The sequence below is a fragment of the Rattus norvegicus genome, chromosome 3 (genome assembly GCF_036323735.1).
Source record: "Rattus norvegicus strain BN/NHsdMcwi chromosome 3, GRCr8, whole genome shotgun sequence".
In the NCBI taxonomy this organism is placed as follows: Eukaryota; Metazoa; Chordata; class Mammalia; order Rodentia; family Muridae; genus Rattus; species Rattus norvegicus.
Window position 1 is genome coordinate 78,940,012 of NC_086021.1, and position 22,657 is coordinate 78,962,668.

At 42.0% G+C, this 22,657-nt stretch overlaps 1 protein-coding gene across 6 annotated transcripts in view; it reads right to left on the bottom strand.

The window, feature by feature from the left end:
- Chn1 (chimerin 1) overlaps positions 1-22,657 on the bottom strand; it is a 166,712-nt gene that overhangs the window by 22,683 nt on the left and 121,372 nt on the right. For 4 of the 6 annotated variants that reach the window (NM_001399177.1, XM_039105973.2, XM_006234386.5 and 1 more), the window contains 2 exons: positions 19,997-20,074; positions 652-736 (listed from right to left, as the gene is read on the bottom strand). In NM_001399177.1, coding sequence (NP_001386106.1) covers positions 652-736; positions 19,997-20,074 — 163 coding nt within the window. The other 2 variants (XM_063284709.1, NM_032083.2) reach the window with 2 other exon arrangements.

Consider the following 22,657-nt stretch of genomic DNA (forward strand, 5'->3'; position numbering starts at 1 on the left):
ATGTGCATGGTACACACAGAATTCAGCAGCTCCCCAGTTCCCTGGAGCTTCATGTGGCTGTGAACCACCACACGGGGGCTGGGGTTGAGTGTAGGTCCTCTAGGGTGAGTCTGTTAACCTCCGAGCCATCTCTTCAGTCTACCACATTGAGTATTTCTTAATGGGTAAAAGTTGTTTCTACATGTAAATCTAAGACACCATCATCATTTTCACAGAAATGATTTGTTACATTCAATATCTTTATGTGCCACAAAGAAAATATCAATGACTAAGTTAATTTGGAATTTGGTTATCATCTCTGAACATAAATTTGCAGACTTTTTTTTTTTTACAGCTTTGATTTTGATTAAAAAAAAAAAAAAACTTAGTAAGGACAATTTCACCTAACAAGTCAGCTTTAAATTCCAGTTTCCAAGGCAACGTATGTCCTTGCACACTGCTTAAAAAATTGTATAGATGTAGTTACAGCAACACCAAGGCCAAATGCTGACTACAACCGCCTGCTTTCATCTCCTTTGAGCTTCAGAAGCAAGCTGGCCTCTTCCTTTCTGGGGACCCCTGCTGCTCTGCCCACCCAGTGAGAAGGCCAAGGGAAGTGACCACCCAGTCTTGAGTGTGGCTGTTGACAGAATGGGGAGAGGTGGCTCTTACCTGCACATTTCACTCCCTGAGCAATGAGGCCCCACATGAAGTTGGCACAGTATTCACACCAGTGTGGCCCTCGGAACGTATGCACCTGAAGAAGAGGCGGGCAAGGTGGAGAAAGGGGAGAGAGACATCTGTGAGGAGGCTGTCGTGTATCAATCAAAGCAGCACTGCACAAGCCACACTGAACTGGAGATGCCTGCATTCAGAAAGACTGACTGAGTGGGACTGACAAGTGACAGCTTCTCAGAGCTTCACTGCTTCTTTTAGAAGTTATGACACATCCAGTCGGTAGACAGCAGTTTCCTTTTGGAAACAATGTCTACCATGGAATTTTCCAATGAGTCTCTTCAGGCACAAGTAGCCTCTTCTGCACGCTGGGCAAACACTGGCATGTCTGAGTGTGATGACTTGAAAGGTAAGAAGCAGGGTTGACAATGTCTTGAATCTAAGAAGTCAGCTTATGTGGCAATAGTGGGTCATAAATCTTAAAGTGACACTGGTGGAACTGAATCATAAAAAATGTTCTTCAAAACACTTGATATTTACCACGTTAACAAACAATTGCACATCGTACCCAAAAAGCTACAGTTAATGAGAAACTGAAGACTGCCATTTCATGTCTGTGACGTTACCATGCTCTCAGACTTTCATGAATAGGAAAAGTAAAAGATTCTAGTCTAATGCTTATAAAAAATAGTACCAGAACAGAGAAGCCATGAATTTGAACCCTACACATTAAATAATGGAATTTTAAAAAAATCTTGTCTGGTGTGGTGGCACACTTATAATCCCAGCACTAGGGAGGCAGAAGCAGGCAGCTCTCTATGATTTTCAAGTCAGTCAGGGCTACACAGTGAACGAATGTCTTAAAAAATTACATATACATGTGTGCATGTGCACACACATACACACATGTGCACACACACACGTACACACTCATATATTTAAAATAAAAGTGAAAGCCATTTATATAAATATATATTTATATATAATATATAATATATATTTAATAGTTTTGGGCAAATTCTAGTTGAAAATGCACTAGAGAGAGGATATAGGAAGTCAGTTAATTTACTGCTAATTAGACTTAATTAAGGTCATCGTCTCCTTCAGGAAATGAAAATATGGCAAAAAAAATCAAGTGTGATGATTTCAATGGGTGAATCTAAGGAAGCAGTTCTGCAAAGAGTAAAAATGTAGCTAAAAATTTTATTTTTCATAACTGTGATATTAATCTAGTGAATGGGTCTCAGAAATAAGCTAATGACTCTAGAATATGAATATGTATTTGTGTATATTTTATACAGATGTATTATTTCTTCAAGCCCAAAATGTCACAAGTGTAGCATTTCATTCAGAAAAACTATGCTGATTGAATCATGAAAACACCACTGATTATAAAATAAGGCTCAAGTTCAAAGATGTTAAAATAACCCTAGTATATTCAGTGAACTATAGTATGTCAGCATTCCGACTGCTAGCTAGAACTGGTAAAGTAACCCTCTGAGGCTGTGGTGGACAGCCCACAGCTCTGAGGCTGTGGTGGACAGCCCACAGTTCTGAGGCTGTGGTGGACAGCCCACAGTTCTGAGGCTGTGGTGGACAGCCCACAGTTCATTGTAAATAGGCGTGTTTGTGATTATAACAAGCAAGCCTGAAGACCAGGTCTCATGTTAATTTTGAAAAAGAGGTCATAATTCCTCTTACATCTTTTATGAAAAGGGTCAGAAATGCAACACATTTGCCTCTGAACTGCTAATGATGTTCAGAGCCCATAAATTCAAAGTATTTCATGGGCTTGCTAGAACAAGGCCCAAGATCAAAAGATTCCTTCCAATGCTCCTGTGCTTGTTTCTGTTCCTCAGAGTGAATGAAACTGGATGACCCTCACTGCACTCTGATGGGAATGTGGTGAAGGAGACCACGGGCATGGGCTTGCAATGGTGTGTATGATGGTGAAATCACTACAGCATCTAAAGGGACTTTGGAGAAAGTCTTTGGCCTCATGATAAGTATGAATTACTTACTAAATACGTAGGTGAATAAAAATGGAATGAGAGTATGGAACAAGTCCCAAGAAGAATTTGTTCCTATCATTTACCTCGTGGTGAAGCATCTGAAGTTACACCATGCAACAGATAGTGCTTGGTTTCTTACTTAAACATAAGAGCACTGACTACCACTGACTACCAACGTTAGTAAGTCCCTTCCTGCCTCAGGAGAGCAGTGACACTTCAGAAGACACAGAGCATCTGTTCACACGACACATGCTGAACAAAGAGTTCTCTCTGTTCAGCCCATGTTCTCTAACCAAAGGCTGCATGTGCACGTCTGAAAGCAGCTGTGAGGGACCCATTACTCATGTACTCAGGCCAGGACAGAATTCTTATACAGGTTTGCTACACAATTGTGGATATTTTGTTTTTGTTTTTGTTTTTTGTTTTTTTAAAAAAAGTTTAGACGGCACTTGCATAGCCCCCAGCAAACTGCCTTAGCAGCATCAGGCCTAGCTTAACTTCTGCTTACACAGTGCGGTCAACCAGATTCCCTGTGGACATTTTACACCTAGAATTCCAGGCCTTACATTTCCCTCATTCTGTGATCACAGTCATTCCACGACAATGGACTGTGCCTCCTCTATCGTTGTGTTCCTCCAGAGGTCATCAGAACAAACAGTGAGTTCACTCATTCATTGAGTATTGTATATATCAGTGAACATTTACTGATGACAGACACGAAGAGAGGAAGGATGTAGGATTAGGGAAGCCACGGTAGATTTAATTTGGAAAACAGTGTGAAGTGCCCATCAGAGTGTCTAGAGTATGGCTGGAGAGAAAGACACTGCTCAGGCTTCAGATACAGCCCCTGAATGAAGGGGACAAGTCTAGAGGAACCTGAACTGGGCAGGATATTTTGGTAGCCATCAGGTTGGATGATGTGGGCATGAATTTGGGCAGCACAAAAGAGAGAGGAACTGGAAGTGATGGAGGTGGGAGAGAGCCAGGCTAACTACTCAAGTTTAAGACATGGCACGTGAGATACAAAAGCAGAGAGAGTCAGTCAGTTAGGAAGGGAAAGGGTGGCAGGGAGAGAGAGGTCACTGATGGAACACAGTCCTTAGGGGAAATGGAGATAGAATCGGGAGATAGTTACCTTTGAATGAGTTAGCTGGATAGGAGGAACACTTACTCCTTTAGCGCCTTGGGTTTCATGTAGCACAAGCTGATAATGATTGTTGCCAAGACTGACTTTGAACTCCAACCCTTCTACCTCCATTTCCCAAAATTTGGGATTATAGGAAAGTGCTACCTGATTTAAGAACATCCTTTAGTAGTAGTAGTACAAGCCTTCAGTCCCAGCACTAGGGAGGCAGATCTCTGAGTTTGAGGCTAGCTTGGTCTATAAAGTGAGTTTCAGGTCAACCAGAGCCACACAGAGAAACCCTTTTACAAAAATCAAAACAAAACAAAACAAACAAACAAACAACAATGAACAGCCTTTAATGTTCTACAGCACACTAGGCAATTATAGCTAATAATGATTAGCTGTATACTTTAAAAGAGCTAGTAGAATTTTGAATATTATCAACACAAGGAAACAATAAATGTTTGAGTAAGGCTGATGCCATTATCTTGGTCTGGTTACTATACTTGTGTTGAAATGTTACATTGTGTCCCTAAAGAATATGCAATCACGTGTCAATGAAAAGAAGCACTCCTTCATCTGTATAGATTCTAGTACAATGCCGACAGGTAGTACTTGGTGCACAGTATGTACAGACACTGAAGTGTGCTAAGAATTTTATAGAAATGGTTGTATTTTAAAATGAAGCTAATCAAAAAGTATCATGTGTTCAACTATAATGAAAAGGTCAAAAGTGTCACTGCTCAGGTAAGAAGGAAACCAAGGGAAAAGGAGGAAAGAAGGTCTGCAGTTGGTCACAAGAAGCTTTGGCAAGAAGCCCAAGACCACAAGAGCTAGGACCTTTAGGCTTTACACATGCTAACATGCTAGGGCAACTCTACCACTGAGCTACATACCCAGCCCTTTTGTCTGTGTGCTTGTTTTGAAAGACAGGGTCTTTTGTGGAGTCCAGGCTGGCCTTGAACCTTAGATTCTCCTGCCTTAACCTTGTCAGTTCTGTGATTAACAGTGTGCCACCATGCCTATCTGGAATTGAAACTTTTGCCTGGAATGCTCTACTCTACATATAGCAGAGGGTGTCTGCAACCAGTCGGTACTTAAGGAATAAACACTAATTGAAGCCTTGGTAAGTACACAACCGAGAGACATGCATTGTACAGGACTGTCATTTCATCTAAAGTACCTAAGGCTTTTGCTTTCCTGTTCTGAGGCTGCCAACTCTTTCACTGTCCTCACCCCTGCTTGCTTTTTTAGTTGCTGACCCTTAGTTGTTGTCCTGGTTAGTTGTTGTTGGTCGGTTTGTCAATTCTATACAAACCTAGATATATCAGGGAAGAGGGCACCTTGACTGAAAAAAAGAAGCCTTCATAAGAGCGGCTGGTAGGACATTTTCTTGGTTAGTGATTGATGCCAGGCAGCTCAGTGTAAGCAGTGCCACCCTGGGCAAGCAGTCCTGTGTTATGTAAGAAAGGAGGCTAAGCACATTACGATGAGTAAGCCAGCAGTGGTCCCCAGCAGTGGTCCTCCATGGCCTCTGCTTCAGTTCCAGCCTGACTTGCACTGATGACAAATTGTGAGCTGAAACAAATCCTTTCTTCTCCAAATTTCTTTTTTGGTTATGCTGTGTTTATCACAGCAATCGAAACCCTAACTAAGACTGTTGTGGACTAGGAAATCTAACAAGATTTTGTTAGCCCTGAATATAAATGAGGAAAAATATTCTATCTTCTTGAAGGCCATAATTTTTTTCTCTTTAAAGTTTTATGTTTATGAGTGTTTTGTTTGAATTTATGGCTACATATCAGGTGTGTGCCTGGTGCCTGAGAGGGTCTCAGATTCCCTGGAACAGGAGTTTCGGATAGTTGTGACCCACCAAGTGGGAGTCAAACCCAGTTCCCCAGGAAGTGCTCTTAACAGCTAAACCATCTCTCCAGCCTGCCTTTAAGGCCCTTCTGAGCATACAAAACTTTTGTTCTGATTTTTGGACAGTTAAGTGGAATGAAGTGATCTTATGAGTAAGAGACTCCACCTTACCCTCTGCTTGCTGTCTGACCTGAAGTATACATATGTACTGGCTTTGTAAGGTGGGAGGGAGAGAGCTGATACTGACAATTCTATCAATTCACCAGAAGCAAGCCTTAGGAGATTCTTTTGGTAAGATAATTCAAAGGAGCATCTCTGGTAGCACTGAACATTAGTTAGAAAAGCCACTTGGTAAGACGACACAGAACTATTTTTCCTAGGCTGCCTCTAATGCTGTTGGTCCACCTTGACTGGTCAAAGTAAAGGAATGCTGCCTACATGGCACGGCCAGTCAGTTTTAAAGCCCTTTCCTCTTGTGCACCTGGGAAAAAAGATAGCCTTATCATGGCTTGTACAATTACTTTTTACCTCTGAACAACTCCTTTCATGCTAATTGCTCTGTTTAAACAGTAAGATGAATCTAATTGGTGAACTCCACTAGGGTCCTATCATTGAAGGCACTAGTCAAAGCCAGGCTGAAAAGGGCACAGAGGGTGTGAGCTAGGAGGTGTGTTAAGAGAGCTTAAGGCAGTGTCACATATCTGCCAGGCAAGGACCTTGGAAGACAGTGAGGTCATCCTCAGTGGGGTGTGCTGTAATGAACACACCTGCTGCCTGCTTTTACCACTGTCACAGGATGGACAACTCCACTTTAAATACCAGTAACAGACATAGCACAGAAGAAGGCCGCCGCACCAGAAGAGAAAGAACACTGCAGCCACATCCTTATTATCCCTCTCAGTCAAACAGTCTTAGAAACAGGGAAGCAGGCAAACGGCCTTGTAAGCCAGTGGGATCGAGAAGAACATTAGGGCAGTGAGGTTTTCTGGCGAAGGTGGCAATGACATTTCAGCTGCAGCTTTCTCATTTGTGTGGCTCTGATGACTCAGTCCTCCAGCATGGTATGGTACTGGGCAACAAAAGAAGGGAACAGATGATGAGGATCAAACGGAAGGAACACAGATGTGTAGGCAGCCATGCAGGAAATGCCATTTCCTTCACACTCTTCAGCTTTATGGTTTAGCGAACACCTTTTTATTGCTGTTAAAAACATCTCACTATATAGTGTAGACTGGCTTGGAACTCACGAACTTCCTGTGTCATGTGACTGTGATCCTGCACCATCAGGCTGAGAAAGAAGGCCTTCAACTTTAACTTACTCATGCTAGTCTCACCAAGATAATTTAATTTTTTTGATTACTTGATATAAAATTTACAGTGTTTGCCTTAATTGGATTACCTGCTACAGTACACACACACACACACACACACACACACACACACACACACACACACCCCTCATAGATAGTGAGGTGTGAAGAGAACATAGCATATTAGCTACAAACAGCAGTAAATACATGAGTCTGTACAGTCTCCTGCAAACAAAGATGGGGTTATAAGTTATAATTAACAGAAGAGAGCTTTTAGCATCATCACCACATCTTCTGGCCTGTCATTTAGTCAAATCTAGTTAAATCTGCCCTGAAACACTGGAGAAAATATAGAGTAAGGTTTGGGTTGGGTTAAGCCACCAACACTACCATTAGCTGGCCATTTTGTTCGAACAGACTGACAATGCCTTATGTTGATATGATAACCTCAGCTGGTACAGAGAAGAAGTGTATGGGCTCTTGCTGAGCTGTTTCACACAATAGTTGGAGACAGTTAAGTGCTGGAGCAGGACAAGTCGTGGTAGCAGAGGACTGAAGCCAGGCAGGCACGAGACAGTTCACGGGGAGGGCTGAGGTGCGATGGTCTCTACAGCTGACTGCTGAACAGACAATCACACAGGGGAGGAGTTTCAGGTCTGCGCCAGGTATGTACTGCACAACTCATCAATGCAAACAGAGCATCGTTCTGATCAGTCTGACAAAGGAGAGAAGATTGGTGACTTTATATTTTATATTTCAAGGATGGGAAAACTGTTCAAAATTGAGGAAAGTACCATAAAAGTCCCTCCAGACTGACAGTGGCTATAACAGAATAAACACTGTCCTGAACTATAAGCAATAAACCAGGGAGAGAGAGAGAGGGAGAGTTGATCCAGTATGGCCAGACCATGGTGTTAGCCTTGCTATACTAGAAGGACAGCTATTGGGGCAGCATAGTCTCTCAGCTGTGTTCCCATGTAATGAGAACTATAAAAACAGGTTCTAGGGGTTGGGGATTTAGCTCAGTGGTAGAGTGCTTGCCTAGCAAATGCAAGGCCCTGGGTTCGGTCCCCAGCTCCAAAAAAAAAGAAAAACAAAACAAAACAAAACAAAACAAAACAGGTTCTAGTAAGTGGTGTAAGAAGCAGTACTTTGAACATGGAGAATAGTGAATTATTGTTAATCCCATTCATAAGAATCATTCCCTGGGCTAAGTAGATGGCTCAGTTGGTAAAGTGTTTACTGTATTTTTCTGTTCAGTCCCCAGAACAATGTGAAAAATCCAGGCACCATGCACTTTTAACAGTGCTGTAGAATTTACTGGGGTTCACTGGCTAGCCAGCCAGGCCTCATAGGTGAGTTCCAGGCTAAGAGAGAGACAAACAAAACAAAACAAAAACATGTCCCAAAAACAAAACAAAACAACAACAAAAACAAAAAACAAACAAAAAAATCTCAAAACTAAAACCAAGGTAGATAGCACCTGAAGAATGACTCCTGAGGTTGACTTTTAGCCTCCACATACATACATGCAACTACACAAAACATATATGCAACTATACACAAACATACATGCAAATACACACAAATATTCAGGCAACTACACACACACACACAAATACATTTACCCTAACCAATACAGGGTATTATTAATAATTAAATTTCTTTATGATTTCCTTTATGATCTACCCATTTCCCCAATTAATACTATTTCTGTGGGAGAAAATAGCTCTAGAAGTACAGCTGAGCTTTTAAAGCACAAATAAGTGAAGGAACTGGGACTCATACGCAGCCACATCAACATCAGCACAAACACACCTGATGCTGACGGAATGACCCTTTACACAGTGCCATTGGTCTGAAACCTGGCTACCAGTCAGCTAATCATGAGAGACATGTTGTTGCTATATGTAGCTCTGGCTTACCTGACACTTACTTGGTAGCCCAGGCTGGCTAACAGAGGGGCATGATGGCCCACACTTTTAATCCCAACATTCTGCAGGCAGAGGCAGAAGGATCTCCGAGTTTGAGGCTAACAGGGTCTACAGAGCAACTTGCAGGAGAGCCAAAGCTATGCAGAGAAATCTTGTCTTTAAAAACATAATAACAACAACATAAAACAACAATGACCAAGCTGCTTTTCAGGTCAAAGTTAGATGTTTGAAGGCGTCCTTTCTCCAGACAGCTTTGCCTTAAGACTGAAGGATGTCAAGTGTTGTGGATAGCAAGGCAGCTCAGCCGCACAGCCAACTCTGACAGCCTGAATCTGAGCCTGTGACCCTCATGTGGAAGGAGAGAACCCTCTGCTCATATGGCACTCAAATGCCTCCTACCCTTAGCGCACTACACACACACACAAATACATTTCCCACAACCAACACAGGTTCTTATATGTAACATTTAAGAAATCCAGTGTATGGAGCTGGAGAGACGGATGGCTCAGAGGTTAAGAGCACTGGCTAGCTCTTTCTGAGGTTCAATTCCCAGCACCCACATGGCAGCTCGGAACTGTCTGTAGCTTCATTTTCAGGGAATCAAACACTTTCACACCAATGCACATAAAATAAAAATAAGTAAGTCATACAAACATGAAAGAATCCAATGTAATATTATAAAACAATATTCTACTTTGAGAATTGGAATTATCACTTGGATAAATGAGCTTGTATCGGGCTGGAGAGACGGTTCAGCAGTTAAGATCATTGACTGTTCTTCCAGAGGTCCTCGGTTCAATTCCCAGCAACCACATGGTGGCTCACAACCATGTATAATTGGATCGAATGCCCTCTTCAGGCATTCTGGTATACATGCAGATAGAGCATTACTACAATAAATAAATAAATAAATAAATAAATAATAAATAAATAAATAAATAAGTATTTTAAAAATGAGCTTGTATTAAAATATCAGTGGTAAATGCAGAGTTGTGGAGCCCATTTCCAAATGATGGATCTAGGACCTAAGGCTCGGGAGTCACTGCAGAAGAGGAGGTGGGTGATAGCAAGAGCAGAGGAGCAGAGTCAGGTGTGAGATTGTGTCTCCTAGAGATGTTGGAGAAGCCATTCTCATGGAATCTCATCAAGGGGCTGGACACCACCAATAGACACACTAGCAGCTATGGCCAGGGGTCAGGGAGCCAGAAGACCTCAACCATACTTAATTACAGCAACTACGGAATGCCAAGTGGAGAAATAGTTTTCCTGAGGGAAGAGTGCACATACTGCTTGGTGATCTAATACCAAATGGAAGTAAGCCTTAAAAACACAAAAGTAACACTATACAGCCTGAGGAGGTTATATTTAGGAATACATGCATGAGTGCACACGTAAGCACGCGGGCACCACGAGTATGCGCGAGCACACACACACACACACACACACACACACACACACACAGAGGACATACATATAGTATACATATACAGACATGAATATAACAACAATTAAAAAGAGGTCACTGCCATGCATGTGGTGGTACACATCTTCAATTCCCATACCTGGGAGGCAGATGCAGGTGGACTCTTTGTCTACAAAGCAAGATCCAAGACAGCTAGGGCTATTACACAGAGAAACTCTGTCTCAAAAAACAAAACAAACGAATGAACAATGTCATGAATTGGAAAGAAGGCGGGAGGGGTATGTGGTTGTGTGGTTTACATGGGAGGGTTCGGAGGGAGGAAAGGGAAGCAGGAAATCAGGCAGCTGCATTATAAATTAAAATATTTTTAAAAATTGCCTTATTTTTAATTATGTGTGTGCATATGTGTACATTCACATGAGTGCTAGTGCCCCTGGGGGCCAGATGTATGCATTTTCCTGGAGTTGGGGTTAACTGGCTGTTGTGGGTGCTGGGAACAGAATCTGAGTCCTCTGTAAAAGCAGTATGTATTCTTAACTGCTGAGTCCTCTCTCTAGCCCTCAGTTTTAATTCATTGAGACAGACTCACTATGTAGATCAGCTGGCCTTGAATTCACAGAAATCTACTCACCTTTGTCTCCTGAGTGCTGGAATTAAAAGTGTGTGCCACCATGCTTGGCCAATTTTGTTTTCTAACTGAATATTTACTTTAAGGGTACGTCCTTACTGCTGTTACTGAGTGGGATGTTTATAAATATCAATTAGATCAAACCGGCTGATTAATGCTCCAATGCCCCTACTTTTGGTCTGTTCTATCACTGACAGCATTACTGAAACTTCTAGCTATGATGTGGCCTGTCTATTTCATTTCCAGCTCTGCTGTATGTATTTGGATCTGTTAATAGGCATATATACACTTTAAAATACTACATCCTCTGAATGAACTTTATCTTTATTTCCAAAGACAGTCCTTGCTTTATAAACTAGTAAATTAACATGTATGGCTTAGATCTGGGCCAATTAGCATTCTATTCTCTTGACAGGCTCTACTGTGCAGAGATGGATAGACATAGCATCAGGCAAATGCATGCAGTCCTTGAGTCTGACAAAACCACGTCTCTGGAATAGGTGAGAGAGACTCTGGCACAATAAAGAACTGGAGCCTCTGGCACCATCCTGTTACCAAAATGAGCTAAAAATAGCTCAAAGTTGGAAGATTGTCCTGGTTGCATTTTAATTCCCCCAGGATAAAGAAGATTTTTAATGCTGGACTTCTAATTATGTGACACATTGCTAGTCTGGGTTAGGATTCCTGATACTTAAAAGGAAAAAAAATCTCACAAATGTTCTATCAAATGGTAAATGTTATCCAATAGTTCCATGTTATTAAAAATGAAAAACCAAACTACTGAGCACCCACAGTCAGCAGCAAAGCAAACCTGCATGCCTCCAGGGAAGGATGTCTCCATGAACTGGACTGAGCCAGGAGCACGAGTAAAGACTGCTGACAGAATGGCAGAAAATACGTACAAATGATCTATCAGATGGGCTAGTATCAGAATATATTAGAAATTCCGGCACTTGATAGCAGAGCCACGCCCAAGCAGCTTTAATTTTATTTATTATTATTGGTTTGTGTGTGTGTGTGTACATGGTGGGGGCACGCATGCCAAGACATGTGTATAGAGGACAAGTTTTATGAGTTGGTTCTTCCTGCTACCTTGGATTCTAAGGACCAAACATAGCCTGACGGCCCTGCAAAGCAAGTACTTTTACCAGCTGGGTTACTTTGCCTACACACCTTCAAATAACTCCAAAAAATGGGTAGGTCTGAGGTGTGTGTGTGTGCGTGTACGTGTACGTGTGCGTGTGCGTGTGCGTGTGCGTGTGTGTGTGTGTGACTGCAGGAGCTCAAGTGCAGCCTGAAAAGGAAGCACGGTGAGGCTCATCTTAAAAAGGAAAAGGATGGGAGAAACATGTATTAACGGAAGATGCAAAAACGATTAACATGAAAAGATCACGTACTATTATTAATCTCAAGGAAAATGTAAATCAAAATTAAAGTGGGATGCCACTTCACGGTGGTTAGGATGCCTATTCCCCAAATGCAAACAATCACTGCTGGTGAGTGTGGAGAAGCTGCAATCCTGACGGTGCCAGTGGGACTGTGAAATGCTTCAGCTGTTAATGAGAACAGCCGGCTGTTCCTTAGGAGATGAACACAGGCTATCCCAGAAGTCTGATGTCAGGATCTCAGAGATAGCTTCACCTTCCGTCAATAGCAGCACTAAGTGCATTTAAGGTAGTTCTTAACAGCCAACTTAGGGGAAAAAACACTAAATATCATGGATGGATGAGTAAAGAAAATGGGTAATATTCAATGAAACAGTCTTACTTTAGCTTTCTATTACTATAATCAAAACACTGACCAAAAGCAGCTTGGAGGCTGGGGGTTGTATGTTCTGGCACATATACATGCTGGATTACAGTCTACTGAAAGCCAAGGAGGAAACTCGAGCACGACAGGAAGTTGGGGCAGGAACTGAAGCAGACATGCAGGAGTGCTGCTTACTGGCTCTCTCAACATTGCTGCTCCACTTGCCTTTTTTCATACCAACAAGGCCAGCTGTACAGAGGTAGCACTGACCAATGTGAATTGGACTCTCCCACATCAATAATTAATCAAATATATGGCCCACGGACCTGTCTCCAGGCCATCCCTCAAACGAGATTCCTTCTCAGATATGTCAAGGCTTGTGTCAAGTCGACAGAAACCAACCAGCACAGGTATATTAATTTAGATTTTAGAATTTTACCACATGTTAAATACAGATGAAAATGAAGGACACCGTGCTAAGTGAAATAGGCCAGTCCACTAGGACATACTTCAGATCCACTTCAATGTGGAATCTCAGACAATCCAACTCATAGAAACAGAGAGTGGATTCCAGGGATTGCGAGGCCAGAAAAGTGGTAAAGTTGCAGATGATCTATTGTTTGTGTCTAGTTAACAGTTCTGTTAACTAGTCAACTATGCCTAGTTTATGACACTGCCAGCTAGTCAACAGTGGCTAGTAATAGTGCACTTAAATATTTGACAAGATCTCATGTTCTCGCAACAAACAAACAAAATCCCAACCTGAAAAATCAAAACTCCTCCGCATTTTGAAGGACTCTTAATATTTCTAGTTGTGCTTTGAATGTTTGTTTCTGGCTGCCACATTACTGCGAGAGAATGTGATGCCCTACCACCATTCATATCACATTCACACACTGAACGTTCAATTCTGGGAACAGGGCACTAGTAAAGGATTTAACACCCATGTTCATGCATAAAACTGCATGTTCTCCTCAATTACTCTACCCTCTGCATATCTGGCAGGGTGTGCACATGTAAGAGCTGCCCCTGAACACGTGAGGATAAGTGATGAGGAAATGAAGACAAGTCAGGGAAGCTGAAGTACTCTCTCCTTTCAGGGCTGAGGAATAATGTGGCCAACATGTTTCAAGCCTATTAATGTGCTTCCCTTGCTTTAACAGTGACTTATCATGGGCACACAGGATGAGATCTTTTCTGGGGCAGAAAATATGGGAGGAACTTCTACAAACAAGGGACTGTTTCTAAGACATGTCTGTCCCAATAAGATCATTTTAAGAATAGTATTCTAGCAAATATGAGTGGGAAAATATTGTTATATAGCTTCACAAAAGGTAATTTGTACCAGAAAGGCCATATCAACAAGGAAAGTAGAATGAACCTTGGAGAAAACCAGATTACCAGATATCTTAGGACTAATGGAGACATGGATCAGAGGTTAAGAGGGCTGGCTGTTCTTGGGGAAGACTCAGGTTCAGTGCCCAGCTTCCACACCAGATGGCTCACAGCTGCCTGTAGCTCTAGTTCTGGAGGAATCTGACACCCTCTTCCAGCCCCTGTGGGCTCATGTGGTACATGTACATACATGGAGGCATCCACATAACACACGACAGAAAAACACACAAATCTTTAAAAGGTAATGACTTGTGAGAATGTGAGCTTCTGATTTAGGCGAACAACTCTTGCCCCATGAAGTGGCAGAGACGTATAATGCAACTACGCCAGAGCCCTGCTGAAGAGCTCCTTTCTGGGTTATTAGTGACAGGCACAAACTTGCTGATCAACATTGCTGATCTTTCACTACACTATCAGAACGAGGTCATCAGTCAACATTTAAACCAACAGCAAGGAGTGAGATGAGAGGGTTTCAGTGCCGGGGCAGCAGAGGCCAGGGCAGAGGAGGGCAGCCTTCCAGAAGGGAGAGGCAGAGAGGCAGGGGGAGTTACGGGGAGAGGCAGGGAGGCAGAGGGAGAGGGAGAGGCAGGGAGGCAGAGAAGCAGAGGCAGAGGAGGATGCAGAGGCAGGCAGACAGGGAGACAGGGAGGCAGAGGCAGATGTGTTCATTATTTTTGGCTCTAACAGCATCTGAGAAGCACTAAGCCAGGTAGCAACAGAAGCGATGTTCTTGTTTTTGTTTTTGTTTTAATTGGATATTTTAAGTATTTACATTTCAAATGCTTTCCCATTTCCCAGTTCCCCCTCTCCCATCCTCTTACTTCTATGAGGGTACTCCCCCTCCCACCCACCCTCTCTCACCTCATGCTCTAGCATTCCCCTAAACTGGGGAATGAATCCTTCACAGGACCAAGGGCTTCTTTTCCTATTGATGCCATCCTCTGCTACATATGGGGCTGGAGCCATGGGTCCTTCCATGTGTACTCTTTGGTACATGTGTTGGTGGGTTACTCCCTGGGAGCTCTGGGGAGTCTGGTTGGTTAATATTGTTGTTCTTCCTATGGGGCTGCAAACCCCTTCAGCTCCTTCAGTCCTTTCTTTAACTCCTCCATTGGGGTCCCTGTGCTCAGAGAAGTGAAGTTCTTACAGGGACCTTATAAGTGATTTTTTTCCCAACCTCCCAGTTTCTGCTCATCAGTCCTTTTCTTGTCTGACTGCAGAGGCAGAGAGAACCCCATTATGTACAGATCTTGGCTATTTTTGTCTTCTTTGGCCCACATTCAAAGTGAAGAGAGGGGAATGTGCTTAATATAAAATACACATTGCAGTTCCTTTTAACCTCTTGTTTGCAGAAAAACTATTCCTTTAAAATCTCATGTTGGATACTACATGTTTGTATCCATAAAGGACAGTACATTACTGCAAAAGCTTAATAAGATACTTTAGGTAACCACATTAATGAAGCTAAGGCAGAAGAATCTGGACTTTGAGGCTGACCTGGATTACATAATAAGTTCAAGGCCAGCCTATGCTATATAGTTAGACTCTCTTAAAATTTAAAAAAAAAAAAGTGCAAAAAATGTGATGTTATCAGTTTTCATTTAATTTTTCAGAAGCCTGTAAATCTGATTAACATAAAGAACACGTCTTAAGTCTGTAAGTCTGATTAATATAAAGAACACGTCTTCAGAATGTACTTCGTATTGAGATTTTCTGTTGTCTGCAGAGTTGGTTTCAAAGTAACACGTCCACTATGTCACACTGTATATACTAAGTCAGTCAGTCACTCAGTCAACACCTCTTAAACATGTACCAGTTGCCAGCACTTTCCCACATATGGCAAAAAGGGAAAAAGATTAGAGTGGGGAGAAAGTGGTGAGGCGTTTAGTGGGTACAACACAGGGAGCAAGGAGGCACAGTCACTGAACATAAAATTTCAGTGCAGTGAAAGAACAAAACCAAAACTCCTCTCGATATGTATCAAACGGAAAGAGCAGAGGGCCCGGATCTGCGTGTCCCGGGGGGAAAGGAAAGACCCCTTTAGCAGGAGTGTGACCACTGCTGCCTTTCTGGTTGCCAAGCAGCAGGACACTCTGCCTGCTGGCCAGGTGCCTACTACATGTACATTTAGGAGGTCTTGATCATTAACCTTATCATGGAAGCCTCCTGTTATGGTGCTATTTGAATTATATCACCAATTTGCATTTTGGAAACCACTGCCTGCATCTTCTCTTGGAAACGGAGGACTTTATTGTACTCTGTAGTACATAAAATATTCAAGTGCTCTTATGTAAACCCCACTCTACCTGGGAGTTGAATGGGAGCTCCTAGGATCATCCAAGACTCTCTACCACACTGTGATCTACGCTAGGAGGAATCACTCTTTTATATAAATGAATCAATCGATATAAATCCAGAAAAAAACCCAGTTAGAGATAATATGTCATAATAAAAATAGTGGTCCATGTGCCTACATAGACCAGGAACTTAAATTTTCTGCTCTACAAGAGAGGCTTAGAGAGATTAAGCATTCAGGCCAATTAGGCAATGGTCCGTGTCACCAGCAAATGCCTAAGGACAGAGGCTGAGTCTCCAGTCCTTCCCAGAGCCTCAGAAGTCGGATGCAATCAATGACAGTGGAGGGTCGGGGGCAGCTGACTGCTTCTGTGTTCCTTTTGATTTTTTTTTAAGTTTTGTTTTCTACATGTGGTATTAGGACGGAGTAACGCTCTTTACAATAAAAACCCTCTTCACTTAGTGCGTGTTCCTGGTGCATAGAGACATGCACACAGATGGTTCTCTACTTCCACCATGCAGATCCCAGAGATAAAACCCTCAGCCAGGAGCCAAGGAAGTTCCTGGACCTACAGAGCCATTTCATCAGCTCAGAATAGAGTAACTCTTCAAAGAATTTGATTAGTTAGAAATACATTCAATTTTCATGTTAAATAAAAGTTAAATGAAAGTTTCATGTCAAAAGTTTATATACATTTAGAAATATCACATGGTACCTAATATATGTATAAATTTATATGTAATTATAAATAAAAACTAAAAATTATGAGGTACTGTGTGATGTTACATGGGTATACATCTCTAATATTCAAATCACGATAAACATGTCTCTTGAAACATTTGCTTCATTTTACATTTTGGTAAAAATATCTAGAATTCCTTCTGCTAGTTCTTTTGGAATTATGCTCAAATTTATACTGACATCTTACCAAGCTTCTACAGAATGTGGTATATTTACTGCTAAAATGATAACTTCCCTAAGATACAGGAGCCTTTCTCTGATGCAAGAACAGCAGAGGGGAGGGGAGTGAACAAGAGCGGGAGAGGAGGGGTCGGGAGGAGAGGAAAAGGTTACATAAAAGCAGAATCCATTTTTAAATGTTCCTCCTACAAATCCCCAGTCACAGGTCCAGCTGCTCCGAATGGCTTCCTCCTTGGTGAGTGTTTCCACCAAAGGTAACCGGTGCTCTTGCATTCACCCCAAAATGAGATTTGACAGCTGTGCACACCGCCAAGCAGCATTACATAACGAGCAGCTCAAGAGGCTGAAGAGAAAAGCACACTGAAAGGAGGCTTTGGTGAGGGGCCTGAGGTCACTGGAAAACACTCCACTGAGAGAAAGAAAGCTGCAGGCAGATCACATGGCTGGCAACCATGGAAACAGTCCAGTTTTCCCACAGTAGAGCTGACCGCACATGAGGACCACAGGCAGTGCCCTTCTAGGCCAGCATCTGATGGAGGGAGGTCCTGCTAGGGCTGCAATTCTTTCAGGAATATTCTCTGAAATCAAGTAGGACCCCTTCTTTTTTCTTTCTTACTTTTTTTTAAAAACATTTTTGAAAATGTTACTCCACAGGCACATTTTAAAAATAAGTTATTTTTAATAGGAGGAGTCAAATTCTGAGACTTCTGACCTTATTAGTGATTCTAAACACTGTGTAGAATGCTTCACTGTCCCACAGAAAACCCTTCTTGACATGGAGAGTTAAAGAACAGGCCTCAGCTAGGTTTTATCTGTGAACTCCAGAGAAAGAAGTCTCCCATGTTTCAATGTGCTTAAAACAGAAGAAAACCCAAATAAACAGACAAGTGTGCTGAGGCTGGGGTAGAGCCCCTGGTACAGTGTCTGCCTGGCTGTTCAGGGGTCTAGGCTCAGTCTCCAGCTGTGGTGGTGAGGGTCACACAGCTAATACTTCTGGATGCGCAGAGTTTACTTCTTATAACGCTGTGTGGAAAAAAAACCCTAAAAGAAATAATCTGCAGGAGAAGGGAAAGTATATGCTTGTTCATGCAAATTATTCAACAGACCCGTTTACTTCTAACCAATACAGGTAAGAAGCATTTACAGACCCCGATTTAGCACTGCCAGGATCATCTCATAGGCTGGCTTTGCCTGTGAGATGCACCTCTTTGAAGATACTTTGGAAGTCCCAGAATTTCTAGAATATGTGGATGATTCTTCCCTTCAAATGCATAGACATTTCATGGGCCATTTTCCTGGTAAAAGTCCTGTAAGACCAGGCTATAAATCACTCAAACTCAGCAGCCTTCAGGTATTTATTTGTTTTGTTTATTTTTGGTTTATAAGTGGATGATGTGGCTAAGACTGGATGTACATATTTCCATTTTCTGCCAATTTTTGATTCGTTGAACTGTCTCAATTCCATATTAAAGCAAAATATTGATTGAAAAGTAAGGTTCACATCATTAACCCCCAAACAGTATGAAGACTGCGATCTATTCCTCACTACAGAAAACACGGAGTACACAGAGGCATGTTTGTTTGCTTGTTGTTTTGTTTTTTAGCATGAGTAAAATAAATGCTAGTGTTCAAAGTCAGGATGAATTATAAATCTGGGATTAAGTCCCTTAGTAGAGAGTCTGGTGCATTCTATATGCTGAATAAATGTTAAATAAATTAACATAAAAAAACCAAATTTCCAGATCTAATACCTTTTTTGCAATCAAATATTCCCATTCTAATATCAGCATTAATAATATTCTGTGTAAACTCAAGATTCTTGAGTCTTTAGACAACTTTTATAGGAACTTTTGTACTATCGGGAAGGTGCTATAGAAATGCTGGCTCAGCTGCCTGCTCAGGGTGATTGGGTCTCCTTACACATGGCTTCAAGTTCCACATCCCTGATTTAGCATGTAAAGGGCACAACTTCAAGGCCTTACATCACACAGTAAGTATAGGTTAGATCTAGATACATCTCAGGCCAACATACATATACATATATATAATCTCCATAAAGGAAGATTCAGGTACACTGCATAAAACATATTACAGCAAGAATTAAAAACAATATAAGCAAGGTGAAAGCCGCCACAGAGAAACATAGGGAAGCTGCCAGTCAGAGCCTCTATGGTCACAGGGCAGCAATCTTCCTTTTATTGTGGTCAATTTATTAACGGAAGAAGGAGAGAAGACAGAAACTATGGGAAATGCATACCATCTGCTCACTCCAGATTCAACTACACATGCCTGCTACAGCAAAGCCTCTGACCAGAATTGGACAGATAAGACCTAATCCCTTCCTGAAATCACCAACAGAAGTAGATACATTGCAAAACAGATACATACATGCAAGACCAAACTCATGTTAGAGACCTTTATAACATCAGCTAAGCTCAGCAGTGTGCACACGGTGATCCCGGAGAACATTATCGCAGCACCTGAGAAAATGGGGCTGGATTTCTATGAGCTCAATTCAGCTCCTCCTTAAATAAAATAAAACCAGGATTTAAACATGTTCTTTCCTTGAATAGCAAGAACATTTCAGTCAAATCACCTTAATTTGTCAAGGATGAGCCTGGAACATTGCACATTCCAAGCACTGAGCAGTCCTCATAAGAAAAGGCTAGAAACAAATGCTCTTACCTTGAAATTGTGAACCTTCTCATATTTTGGAATTTGTTCATTTTCTTTCAGAGTTGCTCTTCTAACAAGTGATGTCAACTGCGAATAAGCAAAGAGTTTCAGAGGTTGCCAGATTGTCACAGACGACTTTTGAGAACCCAGTTTCATTCCCAAGGCTGCTATCAATAAATCTTGCTGACGGCCCTCTTGCTTTGATTTGTGAACTGTAGCTCTATTAGTTTTCCTCCCCGACCAGGACTCTTTGGATGGCATTTTGATACTCAAAGGAATAGAAAAACAAAAAACAAAAAACAAAAAACCCTGTATCAGCCTGCGACTGCCGGTGAACTCTACTCAGCTAACACATGAGCATGCTGCAGCCAGCTCAGAGCCCTAACCTAGAGAGCCGTGGCCACGCCACACACCAGAGCACAGGGAGGTGCAGAAGGGTGATGAAGCACTTCTTCACAAGGCCGATTAACACACAAATTCTCTCTTCCTTTTTTTTTTTAAACAGGGCTCTATATTTAAGCTTCTGCAAACTTAAAGAGTCTGGAGAGGAAATCAGTCTGTGTTAACACAGAAAACATGCAGCATCTCTCTTTGGGAGTCCTTTTTTAAAAAGCCTGACAATTGTGACAAATGACACATTGCTGAAAGCTTTCTTCTCTGCTCATCATGTCAATGTCCATTCTGAATGAGAGATGCCTACATACAGCCTGCAGTCAGTCGCTAGCAACAGACACCCGGCGAACTCACTTGCAGGAGGGGGTGAAGAGGGAGGGATTTGCAGGGGAAGCACGACTAGACTGGCCACAGTAAGAGAGGAGACAACCAATGAAAATCCAGTAACAGTATTTAAGTCCCGTGTTCCTCAACTCACTCCCCTCCCCACCCCCATGCAAGATTTTTCTTGCTGGCTCAAGGAAAGAAAAAAATGACTGTAGAAAGGTAATGAGCAATGAATGAGTCCTGAATTAAAGGCAGAGGAAATTAGCACATACCACGAGAGGTTTTATTTAAGTGCAAAGCCAAACAGGCAAAAAAACCGGCTGCCAGGTAGACTTTGAAGGGCCAGGCCATGACTCTGTGTGGCATGTACGTCATGAGTTGCTCCACTGAGGGTGAACCCAGACTTCTTATTAATGCATTGTGGTGGCGCTGCTTAACTAAACTCCAGTTTTATTAAAGATGAACAAAAATGGCTACATATTTTGATGAAGACAAGGAATTTGTATGTATTTTCATCCAGAATAGAAAGCATGCATATGGCATGGTTGATATCCTCTAGTGGGCGGCTTTGTCTACACTGTGAGTATTTGGTTGCAGATCTACACTTAATGTACCAATTTGTTAGAGACTAGTCTCCTAGTCTCAATATTTTTTTGTTCAGAGTTTGAGGCTAGAGGAAGGGAGCTAAGACTAATCCTTCAGATAAACAGGCCCTATATGAAGTGTAGCAGTGCTTACCAGACCCTGGTATGTTTGTCTTCATTGTAGAAAAGGGGCTGCTGGCTCAAAGACTCAAACCCAGTGCTATTCAAGAGCAATGACTACAGATCCCTAAGGGGCTTCCCCACAGCTGAACCCTGACCCTGACACAGGGTCTCACATGTAGCCCTGGCTGCCCTGGAGCTCACTTTGTAGATGAGGCTAACTGATCTCAGATTTACTGAGAACTGCCTGCCTCTGCCTCTGGAATGCTGGGATTCAAGGCAGCTTTTCCCTTTGGGGTTTCCTAACCATCTCCCATCTGTTTCCTTGTCCTTGCTATGTAATTAATCTTATGATTCTAATGCTACATTGTATTTAAGGGATCTAAAATTCTGGATTTAAATAAATTGGGGTTGGGGGCTGTCGGTTATCAGCAGAAGCATGTGTTTGGAGTGTACAAGGACCTAGGATTGAGCTTTAGACCAAAACCAAACCAAAATAGAAATCCAGTCACCTGACCACTACACACATACCTCAGATTTTATAAATTATGGGAGTTATTCCAATGAAAACTCAATTTAATTAAGATATGAGACATCCTTAAATTATATTAAGATGTTGGTAGTAATGAGTGCTCGAGTGTGTGTGTGTGTGTGTGTGTGTGTGTGTGTGTGTGTGTGTGTGTGTGTGTACCAGTAAAGGACAGAGATCAATGACTGTTTCCATTGATAAGGTGTAGCACCTTCTTGTTCTGAGAAGATGAAGCTCACTGAGTTGGCCAGTCTGACTGGCCAGTGACCTTAATGAGCAGCAGAGCTCTGCCTGTCTCTGCTCCCTTGCCCAAACACACTATGCCATACCCAGTTTTCATGTAGGTGCTGAAATCTAAACTCAGGTCCTCATGTGTGCACAGAGAGCACTTTACCTCCTCAGCCATCTCTCCAGCTCCATAAACTGACTTGAAAACATGTCCAATTATTATTTTCTTTAGTCTATACAGAGTCCTTTTATTCTTTTTTTTTTCTCTACTGGAAATTAAATCTAGGGCCTCAGGCATGCTAGTCAAGCACTCTCCCATCAATACTATATTCCCAGATCCTTTGTTTTTTAAATAGGCAAATAAAAGATAGACAGTAGCATTACTCTATTCACATTTCAGTTTCACAAATTTAGCTTTAGATGATTGACAGAAGATTATAAAATGACACTACTGAGGGGAGACACACTGGACAAAGTTTTCTTGCCTAA